This window comes from Ptychodera flava, chromosome 21 (assembly GCF_041260155.1).
Source record: "Ptychodera flava strain L36383 chromosome 21, AS_Pfla_20210202, whole genome shotgun sequence".
Lineage (NCBI taxonomy): Eukaryota > Metazoa > Hemichordata > Enteropneusta > Ptychoderidae > Ptychodera > Ptychodera flava.
Genome location: NC_091948.1, coordinates 905,386 through 920,520, shown reverse-complemented (window position 1 = coordinate 920,520; position 15,135 = coordinate 905,386). Strand labels below are relative to the sequence as shown.

The 15,135-nt window shown below is 37.6% G+C and overlaps 1 protein-coding gene across 2 annotated transcripts; it reads left to right on the top strand.

Annotated features, from left to right (window-relative positions):
* The first annotated feature begins 323 nt into the window (after window positions 1-323).
* On the top strand, window positions 324-13,108 carry LOC139121032 (N-acyl-phosphatidylethanolamine-hydrolyzing phospholipase D-like). Of its 2 annotated transcripts, none has more exons than XM_070685616.1 (5): window positions 324-467; window positions 8,443-8,773; window positions 8,880-9,517; window positions 9,895-10,009; window positions 11,198-13,108. In XM_070685616.1, exons 2-5 carry the CDS (start codon window positions 8,456-8,458, stop codon window positions 11,303-11,305), a joined length of 1,179 nt encoding a protein of 392 aa, XP_070541717.1. In that variant the 5' UTR covers window positions 324-467; window positions 8,443-8,455; the 3' UTR covers window positions 11,306-13,108. The 2 variants fall into 2 exon arrangements, with proteins under 2 accessions (XP_070541717.1, XP_070541716.1); XM_070685615.1 differs by having other exon boundaries at window positions 354-579.
* Window positions 13,109-15,135: the final 2,027 nt, after the last annotated feature.

Sequence of the window (15,135 nt, the reverse complement as noted above, 5' to 3'; positions counted from 1 at the left end):
TATATATATATATATATATATATATATATATGTGTTTTTGGGAAAGTTAAAAATTATAGGACTACGGAGTTGAAACTGATGGTAGTGTAACTAGATCAAACTCAAGTTGTGCATTCAAACGAAAACACGAGGGCATTCTTGTCATAAAATGGGGAACGACTGCGTCTGTTGGCGTGATCAGTCAGTTTTCATGGTTAAGGCATGAAAACTGACTTCGACTTCCCTTATGAATTGTGCCGGGATTTCAAAGACGCACCAGGGAAGCGGCTTCTAGAATGAGCGCCCTCATCGACAGTATCTGAAACCCGATCCTGAGCACAGGCACAGGAAGTTTTACTGCATTGTGGGATGGGCGTAAAAAATTCACCACTGCACTGTGGTTGTCGCGACAGGGCGATGAACCTATTATCAAGCTGCACACACTCCAGTTGAAGGTGTGAAACACCTGTTCCAACGGCTGATTAACGGTATGCATTATTGTTCCTTTCCGGCTAAAGCCAATCGGAGACAACTCAAAGGAATTTTCTCTCCATCTTTTCTGAAAGTTATTCAAGGCCTGCCGACTCTCACAGTCACACGGTTAGTTCTGAGCATGGAGGTAGTGTTGTCCGCTACCTCCATGAGTTTTCGGCTTATCGTAGTTTTACGTTGGTCGCTCTCACTAGCTGACGATACCTGTGTCGTCGATCAGGTAGTATTGAGCGAGCACACGTAAACATTTAGTTAGGGTAGTTTTCGTAACTTTCTTTTCACCACAAGCATATGTCTCTCTGATTAATCGTTCCAAATTGTACTTCCTGTTTCCGCATTGCGAGTGTAACTTTCGCCATTGATAGCAGATTATCCATCATTATGTTTTGAATTCGATCATTTACGCGACTGCGGCGGAAACGTTCGATTTGCGAAAATTTTTTCGCCTAGGCGCTTCTCTACTGAATATATCCATATAGCGGTAGTCTCCATCCTGAATTACTCGAAAACCCTCCACAGCGTAACTGTAGAATAATAGTGTTGACTACAGGTACACACATTTCGAGTGTTAGACTTTTGATAAACAGTTGCATGCTGTGCAGTCCACGACAAATTAAGCAACGAGCTGCACACGTCTCACACCACATAATTGTAATCACAGACACAACGCATACACCCTCTCAAGTCAACTGCGTTATTTTCCTGTAAGCTGTAATGCCCCATTTGTTTTTTGCAAAGTCACGCTCTGCTGTTCCCCATACAGATCCAATTGACCAACGTCCATTCGAGTGCAAGGTTTGATAAGTGAACAAAGAAACAAAATTGTGCATCATCAGGGAAAGACACTAAGGGTTGTCCGATTGCCCGGGGCAAGTGAAAGTCGCCTTCGGGCAAGTGAAACGCCGATGCCACTTGCCCGACGGGACAAGTGAAAATAATTACCATACCTAGAAATCAAATCCATGAGATCGATTTTTGATGTGGGAACAGCGACTTAAACAACAAATAATAATTATTTTACTTCATTGTGAGAACTAGGAATAAGTTTTCCATAATATCACATGATTGTTTTCAATAAACAATACCATCAGTTAATTACCGTACGCTGGTAGAGCGTACGTCCACAAAGTTCCTTGCCCTCACAAGAAAAGGTTATGGTGTCCACATGTCTGTATGATCAAAAAGACATACGAAGTTTTTGTGTTTTGTATGAATGTTTACAACTCTATAAAAATAAAATTAGGTAGCGACAATTAGCACCAAAAATAGTACTTTTACTAAAACATTCTCTACAATGCAATGTTTAGTTCAGTGACTGGCATCCCTGGGGTCATTGTGGAAAGACTGCATGCAAAGATGACAGCATGCATGGTCACAAGCAAGCTTTGGTGTCAACGGGTCCAGTCTTTGAATTTTCAATGAACACTGACTTATTTCTCAGGTCAATGAGCCAAAAGTTACTTGTCCATGGCAACCAACCTCACTGTTTATGAATTTTGCCATTCTAAAATGACTGTCAAGAAGCAATCGGACTGAATTTCACATTGAGATATTCAGCATGCATCACATCGTAAACTCGCTGACAACCTAAGTTGATGATTAAAAGTTTACTTAATCTACGCATGGGCATTAAAAAGACCACCTAGGTCATCAGAAAAACATATATAGTGCAATGTAATGAAAACTTCATGGTGCCATGGTGGTGAGGGATGATATAGGTATGTAAAAACATGACAAAGAAGTACATTATTTTTCAGAAGCTTCAAAACAGGCTTTATAACTTCTAAAGATTTTTTCTTTCTGTATAGTTCAGTTAAAACTGAAAAAATACCTCGAAGGTACAGTGGAAGTGGCTGTTTATTATTTGTACATTATTATAGCCCTAAGAAAGTAAACATACAAGCATATTATATATTATAATTTTTTTTATGAACTTGAATATTAATGAGCTGTTCAGCAATAGTGAGAGAGTGACTGACATTTTTCACTACATCATGAAGTTTGATGAATAACATGATAAAGGTTTTGAAGTAAAGTGTGTGAAATAAAAAATCACTGATTTTTTTTCGAACCACATAATTTTACTGGGCAAGTGGTTTTCCAATTCGGGCAAGTGAACTTAACCCCCCACTTGCCCAAAGGGCAAGTGGATAAAAAAATAAGTGTCTTTCCTGATCATATTAATGGCGTGTCCAAAAGTTTGATATTTCTGGCAACATGAGCCAATGTCGTTAATCTTTACAGCCCTGATACGGCTTTTGCGGCCCGAGGTCATACGGCGGAAGGGCCCGAGCGTGCGAGGGCCCGTACGCCGTACGACCAAGGGCCGCAAAAGCCATATCAGGGCCGTAAAGGTTTTATCATATACCTTATGGAATGATAAATTTGTAGTTGACATAATATTCCACATTGTTTAGGAGATAAAAATGCGTGCGATATCAAAAATTCATCGGCATTTGTGTCAGTTTTTCATAAATACGATGGCCGCTTCCCGTCGTGGATTGACATATATAATGACGTCATTTGTTTACCTGCAGAATTCTAGAACGCGCAAAGCAATAAGCGTACTGTTATGTGACCAACAGAGATCCAGGCTGAAATCGAGGTGTAAGAAGGACAAAAGCGTGATGTCAGTTTCTTGTAATTTAAACTGAACAGGCACGCACTTAGTATACACAGGATTTCACTAGAATTTAGAAATAAAAGCCGATGTTTACCGGCGCGGCTCCACTGTCGCCACGCACAACTACGATCTGAGCAAGCAGACGTTTTCCAAATCTCGCGCTGGCTTTGTGTACGAATGGAACGTTTGCGGATAGCAACGCGCGTAGTAACCAGAATTGAGAGAGTTCAGAAATGCACGCGATTGCCCATATTTGGGCACTGGGCCGGGGCGTAATACGTAAAAAAAATGCACGGACCTGAGGGCGCTTTCTTCCATAGCTTTACACAGGCACGTGAATGTAGGTATATGATAATTCAGGAAAATGCACCCAGCCATTTCACTACAACTGTTCTCCATGCCACACAGCATGATGAAAAGTTTTCAGCCACACTGCCATCAACTCTATGCTCATATTACATGTACTATTATAATGGAGAGACAGATCATTGTTCCTTGTGGTCGCATGATTGTCCTTTTTTCCAGTGCATGTTTACACTGTCTCTAAAGACAAGAATTATCAATCAATATTGATCTCAGCCAAGTTTGTACATTTATTTTTAACACAATGCATAATTGCAAAGTAAGGCAATCAGTAATACAATTCAAGTCCAGTTTAAGAGCAAAGAGAAGGACACACTTAATGCTTCTGTCATGAAAAATAACATTTACAATACATGAACATGTATTCTTCATTTTAGAAAGGGAGTTCTGTGCTGTAGTTTGTGTCAAGGGAGTGGTGAGCTGCAGTTTGTGTCAAAAACATTTGTGATTGAACTGATCTTCGTGAAGTTTTAAAGCAGAGTTGTGAAACTGGCATTATGTGGAAACTTTAGACTTGTGGCATAAGTTCTATTCTGTACATGACAGTTCCAAGTACTGTGTAAAAACATGAGTGTGAGACTGGAGTTACACAAGGACATTATCCAGCTGAAGATTTTTTGGTTGTTTTTAAAAATGTAAATGTGAAATGTAAATTTTACAAAGTTACCAGCCTGGCACTCATGGTTTCTAAAATGTCTACTCTTTCATTAACCCTTTCACCATGATGGTTTGTCCCAAATCCATTGTTTTATATGGTAAAGTTTGACCTGTATACAGGGAACTGGGGGTGAAAGGGTTAAGGTTCTTCAGTTGTTCTATAGCAGTGTTTCATCCAGGATGGCATCAACAGGGGGAAGTTGTTTCCCCTTTACCAGAAAATTTAGGGGGAATTGCACCAGTTCATGTGGTCTACTTGTATCTCTAAGGTGTGACTGGCACCATTTCATGGGGACTGGTTCCCCCTTGACAAATTACTAGGGGGGTGCCAACATGTCAACAGAGGGGGAATCCCCATACCCCTCTCCAGATGAAACACTGCTATAGTGTCCTTTATAGATACCATAGATCTTCTCTTATACACAGAAAAACAAGTATTTTTGTGTCAACAAATCACTTGTGTCTGCTATAGCTAATAATCAGCAAAGCTCTGTATAAACAGAAAAAAATTTCATTTCCAAGTTAAGTGATGTGTGCTCAGTGCTTATGAGAGTTCTGTTGATCAAGTATAGTGGCATTCCCTCTGCAGTAAACTCATTGCTTGTTGTAGTGGCATTCCCTCTGCAGTAAACTCATTGCTTATTGTAGTGGCTAAAATGTCAACATGATGATTTCAACACAAACAATAACACAATACATTAATAGGGTATATCAAAATAAAAAAATTAAAAAAACGGTAAAGGCTGTTCTTATTTTGACATCTTATCCAAACACATTCCATTTAAGATCCTTTCTTTCAAACCTTTAAAGTTGAATAGAATTCCACTAATATTTTGCCCTTTCTTCTGTTGTTAAAGTATGAAAGTAGATACTTTCTGGCCATATATAATTCCATAGCAACAAAAACAATGTCAACAAACAACAACAATGGTGATGATGATAATGATATTTTGATTATAACAAAAATTATGATAATATTGTTATTTTTGTTGTGTGGTTGTTATTTTGAGCCAACTTTTAGTTGAAATAATACTAAATGAAATGTACATGCGTATGTCTTGTTGTGCTGTCAATTTGTCTATGTCTAAAAGAGTTAGTTAGTATTATCCCAGTGGTACTGTAATTTTCAAAACCTTGGAAGCATAACCACAAGATTTGTACAACCATATCAGAGACAGAACAAGTGGTAGGCAAGTGTCAGGACAAACTTATTTACTCTATACTGAGTTTAAGTGAAACAGAGTAACCTTTCCTCTTATTAGTATACAAAGACAACTCCTATGCATGGGCCAGTGCAAATTGGGTCAGAGGGCCATAGAGCGCTGAAATCCTCATATCAATATCACTATACAAAGATACCCAAGTCACCATAAGTCTTGTTCACATTGGCAACCCAACTGAAATTTGGGCCGACGCAAAATAATTGTCCTTTTGGGATTAAATTTGGTCCGTGTCCACACCTACCGGTACCAGAATTAGGGCCGACGTAACTTTACTTCCTTTGTGACCTCTGACCTGTCAAAGTTCAAAATGGCGCATTTGAATATGGCATGCTGTTTCTACTGTTCATGATTTTCCTGTGTTTTTACGCACAAGAAGGGCAAATATGACTACCACTCACCCTTTTAATCATCGGAGAGATCTTCACCATTTATTGGATGAGCATATGGTATATATAAGATCGCGGTGGAGAAATAACCAGTGCGCGGCATTTTTGACATGCCTCTCTAGTCTATTACGTGCACTGTGGAATCGAATGACATGGTCTCGTTTGCGGAACAAAGGTTGGTGGGAAGTTCAGCGTACATGGGATGATATTAAAATGTAAAGACTGGATTGAAAACTTTCGATAGGTGTAAACTTTAGTTTCAAACGTCGTTTGTTTTGTGCGAATAGTGTGACTAGTTCAACTTCGATCCATAGCGGAGGCCTGGTCAACTGGGACCAGGGCCGACGTAACGTGTCCACACTGGCGATTTGCGTCGGACCAAATTTTGCGTCGGCCCTGAGTCGGCCCTGAACCCCCCCTTCTAACCGGGACTAAACTGAGTCGGCCCAGGGCCGACTCAGCGTGTCCACATTGGTTTTTTACGTCGGCCCCGGCCCTGGTCGGGACCTGGGCCGACGCAAAGTCGTCAGTCTGAACGTACCAAAGTCACCATAATTAACCAAGGGTCCATGCTTGATTTATAGGTGTTCTCCCAAAGTTCTGTCACATGATTGGTACATACATGTATAACAATAGTGTACAAATTAAATGCAACAATTATTATTTCCTTTTTATAAACTTCACACTAATTAAGAGATTTAAGAGATTCAGAATTTATATATATTTGGTCTGGGCAGAAATGTCACACTGTGTCATCTGTCAGGGTCAATTATCAATATTTAATTTTAATGATAGCATTGATGTATACTCTTTTTTCTCTCCTACCCCAAATGCCCTTGACAGGTGAAATTGTACAACCACACGTATCATGCTGGTAGGGTTAGAGTGTCAGGGGTTATGACACACAGCGTAGCATGTCAGTATCATAGTTGAGTTATACCAAACTCATACATGTGTTTTGACACTGATAAAATTTCAACTTTAGCTGTATAGCTCTTGCCCTTTAAAAGCTGTGTGTACTGGATACTTCAATGCAGTATCCAACATACCCAATTTGATATGTTCCATATCACCAACTGCAACCAGATGTCATGCGATGAAATTATATTCAATGGTCTTGTACAGACAGTGTTTTCTCTTACATGGGGGAAATGTTGCCCTCTGCTTGAAAGTGTAGGGGGGGGGTTAGGTTCTGATTGAGGGGGACTATAATAAATGAAGCCAAATAAGTCATGCAAGTTAAGATTTTTTCACCAGTATATCAAAGCATGTGTCAAAAATTAAATAAAAGACACTCATGTTCCTTTATTTTTTTTCCGTCCAGTAAATGTTGAATAAATTAAATAGGAAGGATGCTTGTATGACTGTACTGTGGCTACATATAGTAGATTACAGCAATTGTATGATGTTACATTGTAGACAGTAATCATGAAATGGAATGCCACTGTAAATACTTTGTATACATCATAATCTCAATACTCATTGTAGAAGGGGGTGACATGTCTCGTTTTTGATTATTTGTTTGAAGGTGGATTTTGATTAGATAGGGGGATTCCGTGCAATCACACATCCTGGAGAATACACTGCACAGGTTTCTTATCTAATGATCATGGACATTTTTTCTTTTTGTGGATTAAGTACATTGGTTTAAACCATCTCAATGGTTCCATTTATTGTCTCCAATCACATTGTTTCTATTGGTTTAGCATTGACCGTATCTTGAAGCTCTTTATTGTTCATTTTTGCAGTCCGTAATTCAGTTTTTTAGGATAAAACAACTATAGTGCCATTCTGTATTTCATCAATTAACTCTGTGTTGTTTTATGTAGGCTATTTCGCATTCTTTTCATCTCCCATACATGTTTCTCATGCACTTTGGTATCAGTTGCAAATTGCTACTTGCTCACACGTTTAACAACCATGCTTCAACCATGTATTCACACAAAGTCCCTCAAAAGTGAGTTACGACACCCAAGATGTTATATTTTAATCCCTACATGCGCATTACATTTTATTACCAACATACCTAGACCCAACCAGAACCTGTAGTTTGCCATGTTGTTCCTAGCCTCTGCTTTACACTGATGTGCAGTTTATGGCCTAGTCTAGAAAAGCCCGCAGAGCAGGCTAGTATAGTTCAGAGAACAGCCTACCTTGCAGGGCTGTGCTAGTCTAAAACTGTAGAGGGCGCATGTTCACACAAACCAAACAAAATCAAAATATGTAGTAAAAGGGACCAAAATTTAACCAAAGTAAGCTGAGATGGTTGTGTTTTCTCAGTTAGTCAAAAAAGGGGGAATAAACCATCACCAAAAGTAGTGGATTTATTCATGCTGTGACAAGACCAATATCAAAATTTATTTTAATGAGGGACAATGTGTAGACCTGTTTCTGAATACAATTTGAACCTGTTTTGTCATTATGTATACAAAGAAGTGTCATCATACTATTATCATCCTTGATCTCAGTATGCAACAAACTGCTTAAAGGGGCAGTCATCAATCCCTAGTTCTGGCATTAGTGGTAGTTGACATTGACTATTCATGTGATGTGAGTCCTTTCTTCTCTTTTGAAATTTGTGTCCAGTTAATCAGTCTGTTCAGAGGTAAAGCTGATAATAAGCGTGCACCTAATAAATGTGTAAGATAGATTGCTTCCATAAGCAGAACTGTAAAAGACACAATGTAATCATTACATTTTCTGTCTTCCCAATGTGTAGGAAAAAAACTAGCATGGATGAGTCGGATGTGGGAACAACTGAGATATTTGGTCATACAGTGAGGGACACTCCATCTATGTTCAATCAACAGGAGTCATCATCAGATAACCTCCAGCAATTGAGGACGGAACAAACAGATGTTAGGTTGAAGCAAATAACTAGGCAGAGTTCAGACTCTGATTCCACCAAACAGGTGGGAGATGTTACCAAATCTGTCCGGAAAGGAGGACGGTTTGTCAATCCATGGGCCTCTTTCCAGAAACCAGGTCTTGGAGCTGCCTTGAAGTGGTCTATGTTTTCAAAGGATAACAGCAGTGTACCATCTAAAGCCGTGAGTAACTTGTACTGAAATCTCACTACATTAAATAGTTTGACCAACTCCCAGGGCCAGTCATGAAAAAAATGAATGACCTGTTTTCTTCTGTTCTGCTACACAGGTACTGGACCAAACTTTGCCGATACTGAAACCAAATAAAGAGGAACTGAAACAACCACCTGAGTCTGGTATAAGAGTGACATGGATTGGTCATGCTACTATGCTGGTTCAATTTGATGGAATATCTATACTCACTGACCCAATCTTCAGTCAGCGGTGTGCACCTTCCCAATTGATAGGACCCAAGCGTTACCGTGATCCACCTTGCACTGTGCATGACTTACCACGGATCCATGCAGTTGTGATCAGTCATAACCACTACGATCATTTGGATGTAAGCACAGTGAAATTGTTGAATGCCCGCTTCGGTGGCAGCATACGGTGGTTTGTTCCTCTTGGTCTGATGGAGTGGATGAGTAATATTGGCATTGAGAATTGCATTGAACTTGACTGGTGGCAAGAGAACTCAATTCCGGATGTCCCCAGTGTGACATTCATTTTCACTCCAACACAGCATTGGTGCAAGAGGGGTCCAACAGATGACAACAAAGTACTGTGGGGTAGTTGGACGATACGTGGTTCAAATTGCAGCTTCTTTTTTGGTGGAGATACAGGTTATTGTGAAGCCTTTAAACAAATTGGCCGGAAATTTGGACCAATTGATGTGGCAGCGATACCAATAGGAGCATATGAACCAAGGTTTGTATGGCTTTTGAAGTCTGTACCTAACAAAATACACCTTGTAGGTACAACTGTATTGATTACTGTGTAGGGTTAATTTTTAACTGCAGTCAAACTAGTCTGGAGGTCACCCAGGGGACCAAAAATGTGTCCTGTTCATGGAGATGGGCATTCTCTGGAGGGGACATGTAATATTAATGTTCCGTAGATGGTCATAGAATGGTAAATATAGGGATAGATCACAGTGATGACAAGCCACTGACACCTTTGAGTTATTCTTCCTTGCTTAGTTTCAGTGTCATCAAATCTTATGCAGTGGACTGTAACATTATATTTGTTGTTGCAGTGGATGATAAACGCAGAGACCTTATTGACAGATGATGTGTCTTTTTCAGGTGGTTTATGAAGGGTCAGCATGTAGACCCTGCAGAGGCAGTACAGATACATCAAGATTTGACAGCTAAGAAATCAGTGGCCATGCACTGGGGAACATTTAGTCTAGCCAATGAGGTGAGTTTTTCAACATTGAGTTTTAGTCATGATGAAACAATCACAAGGATGATGAAAACCTTGGAATTTCTCTCCAGAAAATCACTTACCATTCTCCAAATTCTGAAATCACCATCATGATGTTCAGAGCTTAGACCTTCGAAAAATATCACATTTGAGGTATTTTTGATGATAATGCACTTTGCACGACACTTTTGGATCTCCCAAATGGTACAAACATGTATATAGACTTACGGTTATAAGTTACAAGTGACATTCGGTGTTTCAAAATAAGCAGGCGTCCTATTTCTTCATAGTGTCATCCATGGGTGGCCGGCACACAATGTTTTTACCTCCAAAATCTTACAACACTTTACTGATTACCTCCAACTCCTGTTGAGAATATTAAGTTTTTATGATCTACTTTTCATGTGAATAAAGAATGTATTTCTTTCCCACAGATAAATGAAATGGTTGCCCTTGCAAATTTTGAATATCAATAAATTTAGGGTTCCATGCTCCAACAGTCCAACAGTTTGTAAAGAGATCCCTGATTTTTATCTTTGATCATAAATGAAATAAACATAAAATTTCCTCAAAGCAAAGTAAGAGAAAAGTCTAAAGTCTGACTTTCCAGATGATGAATATGTAAGTCTTACAAATAAGTAATAAGTTTAACATTAGCACACACACACTTAGGCCAAAAAGAGTGTTTTGTTCACATCACCGCATAAGTCATGTGAAAACATACACGTCACAACTTTTTTTTTTGGAAGTTTTGAAAAAAGAAAAATAATGAGTAATCAATTCCAGGATATACTATCTGCACTAATGTACATTGAATTGTTGAAATGGAACTAGCAGAAACATAACATCTGCGTGTGAATTCATGTTGTGGATCAGTTGATATGTTCAATAAATGTTCTGAAATGTTCCTCAGGTTGTTTCTTTCAGTGGCAGCCAATTTACTTAATGGCAACCATGTTTGAATTACCCCAAAAATGGGGGTTGGTGATTTTTTTTCTTTCCTAAAAAAAGACAAGAAAAAAAGAAATTCGCATGACTGCATCATTTATTAATCCACCCAAGGATGAGAAACATTTTAATGGGGGGGGGGGGGGGGGGGGGGGGGGTAGCCATGTCACTGTTTACTACAGCAGAATCAATAGCAAAAATTCACTTCACTGCACATACATTTCTTTGTTTCAGCATTACTTGGAACCGCCGCAGAAACTGAAAGAGGCGCTGGAAGCCAAACTGATCCCACAAGAAGATTTTGTTGTTATGAAGCACGGAGAATCCAAACTCTTTTTATGATAGTGAATTGTGTCAATAAGACTTTTTTGATATGAGGCACCCTTTGATTGTTTCCCTACAACTGCATCAAAGGTTATAATAGTCTATGGAGTTATCCGACTAAAAACATAAAAATTTTATCAATACAAGATAGGTTTTCTAATAGTGTATACTGTGTAGATTTTATTGTAAAGGAAATGAATTGTTATATAAGCAATATTTTACAACTGCTATTTCTTACGATAAATTATCTATTCACTGCAGTGAAACTTTGTTTTATATGGTATGAACTTTACTCAGATTTGTGTTTTATTATGTTGTGCTCTGTGTAAATATATAAGTAAATTTTAAAAGTGTATAATTTACGATGCAACTAATGCAGATTAATGAAAGAGACTAACAGCTCTTTGTCATTTTTGTTTACAAATAATCTCTGGAAGGTTGCTATCATTGTACCTACCAACTTCTGATAACTGGTGGTGTCTGTCCAACTTGACGACAATATGCAGTAAAACTATTTACATGTTCAACAGACATGGCTCAGAAGTTGACAAGAGCAGAGAGTTATGTGACAATGTCAGTTTGCTTGCAATTTTTATTGAAGTTGTCTGTCTGACAGTATATCCAAAGTGATCAAAAATGACAAGGTGGGATGTTGTGTATTTAGCTGTTCCAGTGATTTTTAGTATACAGATGACGTTGTAAGTTTACGAAATGGACACCCAAGGGAGTGTATATGTTGTGGGACCATATATATTTTGCAATATAATCCATTATGACCAACTGGTAGTAATTTTATACAAACAGATTCAAGGTCCAAAAAATTATAATTTGCTATATTGACTCTTTGCATAATAAGTACGATGGACATACCTGTACTTCAACTGTGCTGTTACAGCAAGACTGTCATACCAAGGCAACACACATACAAATTCCTTTCCAGAGGTTTATCCAACAGTCAGTGTAGACAAGAAAAAACAGACAGTGTGACCTGTAAGCTGTTTACAAACACAGAAAGATAGTGTGGATAGCAAACAACTTGGGACAATGCTAGCTTATAAGATCCCATCTCATTCAAGTATGAGTTCAAACCAGAGACAGTCTCACTTCTATTGTTGATGCTAAAACTGAATCGCAGTCCCTCCATGGGGGGCTGTGACTGAATGAATTGTCATTTGTGTGAAATTTGTAACATTAATTGATGTGTTTGTGTAGTTTCTTTAAATTTTTAACAGATGGATTGTTTGTTTTTATAAATTGCATTTTCCAAATCATTTACACAAGAATTACATCCAAATGCATATGTCGGTCAAAGACATAACAAATCAAAATTTTCATGGAAAAGCTTTAATAACTTTCCAAAAAGAGGGATTGCATATATAATCTGATGGCATCAATGGCAAATACAAACAGATATTTGAGGTGTATTTCTTGATAATAATCCTTCCCAATAATGTAGATAACCACCAGAATGATGTAGGTTACCACCAGAATGATGTAGATTACCACCAGAATGATGTAGATTACCACCAGAATGATGTAGATTACCACCAGAATGATGTAGGTTACCACCAGAATGATGTAGATTACCACCAGAATGATGTAGATTACCACCAAAAATGGGAGGAGGTTTGCCATGAAAGATCTAAGAACTGTGTACTTGCTGTTTATTCCAACAATTTCCAAGGAAAAGAGACATACCACAGATCAGGATATCTTGATTGTGTATGTTTGGGTATTTACAACGCACGTTATCTACACAAATGTATATTTTCTGTATTGTATAACTTGCAATAAAGTACACAGACTACTGCCATTGTAAAACTTGTTGAAAATGTTAATACTGTGAGAAAATGTGACCAAATGCATAGACTCACCTGATGCAATGGATGACTATTTTCAGTTTGAACGAAATTACCCTAACTACCGGTACTTCAACCATGTTACCAGTTTTCCAATGAAAATCTTTATCACTTCATTGTAAACCTTTCTCCTGGTCATGAATGATGCAACATGCATTATAGTTACACATTTCCACTGATAATATGACATGTGGATGATTGAAGGAAACAGAAAATCGCTGTCAGAGAGAGACAGAGAGACAGAGAGACAGAGACCGGCAGACAGACAGTACTTTAACGAAGAGTGATGTTGGTGCATGTTAGTAATACTATAATATGTATGATTTTGTATTCAAGAAAGCTATATTTTTCGTGGCAAGGTGGAAAAAGGCTTTAATTCAACTCGCATATAGACTATACAGGCTTTAATTCAACTCACATATGGACTATACAGGCTTTAATTCAACTCACATATGGACTATACAGGCTTTAATTCAACTCACATATGGACTATACAGGCTTTAATTCAACTCACATATGGACTATACAGGCTTTAATTCAACTCACATATGGACTATACAGGCTTTAATTCAACTCACATATGGACTATACAGGCTTTAATTCAACTCACATATGGACTATTATATAGGCTTTAATTCAACTCACATATGGACTATACAATTCAACTCACATATGGACTATACAGGCTTTAATTCAACTCACACATTGACTATACAGGCTTTAATTCAACTCACATATGGACTATTATATAGGCTTTAATTCAACTCACATATGGACTATACAGGCTTTAATTCAACTCACATATGGACTATACAGGCTTTAATTCAACTCACATATGGACTATACAGGCTTTAATTCAACTCACATATGGACTATACAGGCTTTAATTCAACTCACATATGGACTATACAGGCTTTAATTCAACTCACATATGGACTATACAGGCTTACATCAATTCACTCTTGCCTTGTCACATTAGGCTTTAATTGCACTTGTACCTCAATTAACATGATTGGAACTAGATTTTGGATAATTGGATGGTGAAGTAAGGTCTTTTTAACCTGCAAATGTAATCTCATCTGCTTTTCTTTTTATGTTACACACTTGCTTTTATGAGCAATTTGTGATATTGCAACATTCAGCTATATGGCACCAAACTCTTTTGAGATATTTAAAAAATATGAAGATCCAATTATCCCAAATTAGTTCCAATGGTGTTGACTTCAGATCAGCAAAGAATTCCAAGATTTTGAGGAGTCCAAAAATCTAACACCAAGAGGTATTCTGCAAATTTTCATACTCTATGACTTGATATATCTATCAATTGTTAACAGATTTTAATAGCTGGTAGTTGATTCTGCCATTCATGGCCCTATTTATTTGTTTATTTAATCCTTATTTATATCTATATGATTGCGCTTCTAAGGATAATCAACTGATTGGCTTGTATAGTGTGACCTAGTGCTTCAGTTTGGCAAATTCCCAGATGTCTTCATGCAAACTTAAGACAATAGTAGAATTCTGAAAGGCATATAATGTACACACACACACACACACATATATTTTATATATATATATATATATATATATATATATATATATATATATATATATATATATATATATATATATATATATATATATATATATATATATATATATATATATATATATATATATATATATAGAGTTTAGCCGTCTTACTCACCATCCACGCACACAGAATGAAAAGCCCCATCTAAGAGTCAGGACCGCTCACATTGAGCCGACTGATCCATTAGCTCAGTTGGTAGAGCATCCGTAATGTATACGGGGGTCGTGAGTTCGAGTCTCGCATGGGTCACTTTTCCTTCACCACTGTATTTTATATATATATATATATATATATATATATATATATATATATATATATATATATATATATATATATATATATATATATATATATATATATATATATAAATCATGTAAGAAGTGAATAGAAATGTG